General features: G+C 59.9%; 2 protein-coding genes across 2 annotated transcripts in view; one reads left to right on the forward strand and one right to left on the reverse strand.

The window, feature by feature from the left end:
- The window catches only part of MNEG_10012 (hypothetical protein), a gene marked incomplete at both ends in the record, with an annotated part of 3,201 nt that extends 1,997 nt beyond the window's left edge, over window positions 1-1,204 (reverse strand). Inside the window, 3 exons of the mRNA XM_014041516.1 lie at window positions 135-219; window positions 531-601; window positions 1,071-1,204. Of these exons, the coding sequence (XP_013896970.1) occupies window positions 135-219; window positions 531-601; window positions 1,071-1,204 (290 nt within the window). The remainder of the gene's footprint in view (window positions 1-134; window positions 220-530; window positions 602-1,070) is intronic.
- A 1,297-nt stretch (window positions 1,205-2,501) lies between these two features.
- MNEG_10013 (hypothetical protein) overlaps window positions 2,502-2,606 on the forward strand; it is a gene marked incomplete at both ends in the record, with an annotated part of 4,627 nt that continues 4,522 nt past the window's right edge. The window contains one exon of the mRNA XM_014041517.1: window positions 2,502-2,566. Coding sequence (XP_013896971.1) covers window positions 2,502-2,566 — 65 coding nt within the window. The remainder of the gene's footprint in view (window positions 2,567-2,606) is intronic.

Below are 2,606 nucleotides of genomic sequence, written 5' to 3' on the forward strand. Positions count from 1 at the left end.
GCGGAGGCCCGCCACGGGCTGGGGGACTGCGGCGGGCGCCCCTGGCGCGTGGGCTGGGCGATGTTGCCCGACAGCCTCAGGCTGTCACGTTTTTCAAAGCTTTAAGGGTCGCATGTTAGAGACGTGGGCCGCACCTGCCCCTGTGGCACGCAACCATGAGAGGTGTGTAGCCCTCGGGGCACTTGTAGGCCGCGCCAAAGACGAAGTTGACATCAGCACCTGCACGGGAGTGGTTCGAAGAACGATTTTGTACTAGACAATGTCGTGCAAAACAATGGGTAGACCGTCTGGGACCGTGGAGGGACTCAAAAGGCGAGGGGCTGAGGTGGCCACGCCCTGAAAAAGCGCCGCAGGTACGTGCTTCTAGGGAGCGCAGCATTTTGAAGCGAAAGCTGTTCTGGCACCGACCTGTCGGGTCCCACAGGCGCGAGAAACCTGCGCCCGCGGCCCAGTTAAGCCAAGCTTTGTCAGGTTGGCACGAAGCGCGCGGGATGTGGATGGCGCACGGCTTTGTCGCCCGGCCAGCCCACCTTCATCGATCTTCTCGTAGGCCCTCGCCACGTCATCCTCCACTATGGACAGGTAGAGCTCTTCGGTTGACCTGGGAAAGCAGAGGGGTTGAGACTTGGAGGTGAACGACTGTACACCGTAGCGTCACGGTTTTTTTTGTCAGGTCACCTTCCCACAGTGGGAACACGCCCTTGGGGGGGGGGCCTTGGAGGTGTGTGCAGGCGTGCCATCGAGAAACGTTGTGTGGATGGAGCTGATTATGTGCACTGGCGCCCCAACGGCAAGTTTTTAGCGCACTGCTGCGGCAAGCGTGGATGCAAAGGGCAGACATTATGCAAACTAGGCGCGCGCAGCCGCCTTCACCGACGCCGACAAGAGTGTGCGAGACGGCCCCAGTGGCCATCCTGCATGCCGTGCCCGCGCACACGTGAGCGCTGCTAGCCTCGTTCTCCTGTCTGTTGTGCCATGCCCGTGTGCGCATGCGCTGCCAGCCTAGATCTCTTTGGGGTTGCAGGTCGTTTTACTGCATGTCGCGAGTGCTGCCCTCTCCACCTGCCGACCTGGAAGCCTTGACTATGCCATCGCCAGAGGCAGTTGGGTCGAAATCTGGGTGGTGGCTGCCGCGGCCGCCGTCCCATTGCGCGTCGTATGCGGCCTGCTTCTCCCGCTGCCGCCGCGCCATCAGATCTGCCATCGTGGAACCCATGCTTGAAGGGAGCGCCTTGCCCACGGGCGGCCGATGCTGGCTGTCGTAGCACCGGTGGTTGGTGCTGCACTCTGGAGCGCCGGCTTGCTTCTTTGCTGCCAACGGTCCTTCTGGGAGGCTTTCGATGCTATGTGCGGATGCGATATGAGGAATGATGTGCATTGTCCCCCGTTTGGCACTGCCGAGCGGGGTTTTCGTGCAACGAGGCAGCGGGGACGAGGCTCGGGTGATCTGCAGCTGAAATCGTGCGTTGGCGCAAGCAAGTTCCTGTTACAAGTTTTTTTGGGCACAGAAGTTTCAATTGGTGGCGAGTGGCAGCGGTTGCTTGCGGGGTTGTGGAGCGCTGGTGATAGCTCGCGACGAAGAAACAAGGGCAGCGTCATGAGAAAGTCCAATAAAATTATGATTTGATACTTCCATTTTTACCCACGACTACGCAGTGCGTCGTAGTGAGTGCTGCCAGTCAATGAACGAGTGTGTGACCAGGTCAAACGGGATCGTGACACTGGCGCAGCACACCCAAACCCAGCACATTCCTTGACATAGCAGCCAATGATCGCGCCTGGCCAAATACATCATAGCGGAGGTAATATACATCATCTTGCATGTGGCGGCACTCTGACTCGTGCACGCACCCACCTGGTGCCACCAGGTCTAGCGAGGCCAAAGGCACATGCTGTCAACTCAAGCAGAATTCTGCTACAACCCTGAATTTTCAAGTATATCAATTTCGGGCGTGGTGTATCGAGTGCAGATCGTTGAGGCAGCTCACAGCTCCGTTTTCCCTCATCGAAGTGCAAGGAGTCTGTATAATATTACTGCATAACCCGCCAGAACTCTGTTACCGCTGATAATGCATTCCGGCCAGCTCCAATCAGCTGGGGCGTCCCCAGCCTCGCAAATGAGGCGCCTCAGAGCGAGTCGGCCAGTAATTGATTGTGCGAGTCCGTTGGGATTGGGCTGGGGCCAGTGCTGCAGCGGCGGGCGGTCACGCCATTGCGTGTATCGGCGCCGCACGGATGCCGCAGTTGCGCTTTCTGCCAACGGAGACGCGGTGCTCCGCGGAGCCGCCATAACAGAGGGGGAAGAGGAGGAGCGCAATGAGTGGCGGCGGAAGGTACGTGGGCGGACACGCTATGAAGGGGATGCTTGCCTTTCTCCCATGCTCAGACATGTGATTTTGCAGTGCCATTCGGGCCATTCGGGCCATTCGGGCGATTCAACCCTGCCCGACTCACCCGCGACCTCGCCTACCACAACTTACACGCCCGCGGCCGGCGGCCAGATGCGACGGCGCGCGCTGCGGTTCTTGGGGCCGGCGCTGATCATCCCATTGGGCGAACCCCTCATGTGGGTGAACCCTTCCCCTGAGCGGCCGCCCGCCCTCCGC

This window comes from Monoraphidium neglectum (genome assembly GCF_000611645.1).
Source record: "Monoraphidium neglectum strain SAG 48.87 unplaced genomic scaffold scaffold02147, whole genome shotgun sequence".
NCBI lineage: Eukaryota > Viridiplantae > Chlorophyta > Chlorophyceae > Sphaeropleales > Selenastraceae > Monoraphidium > Monoraphidium neglectum.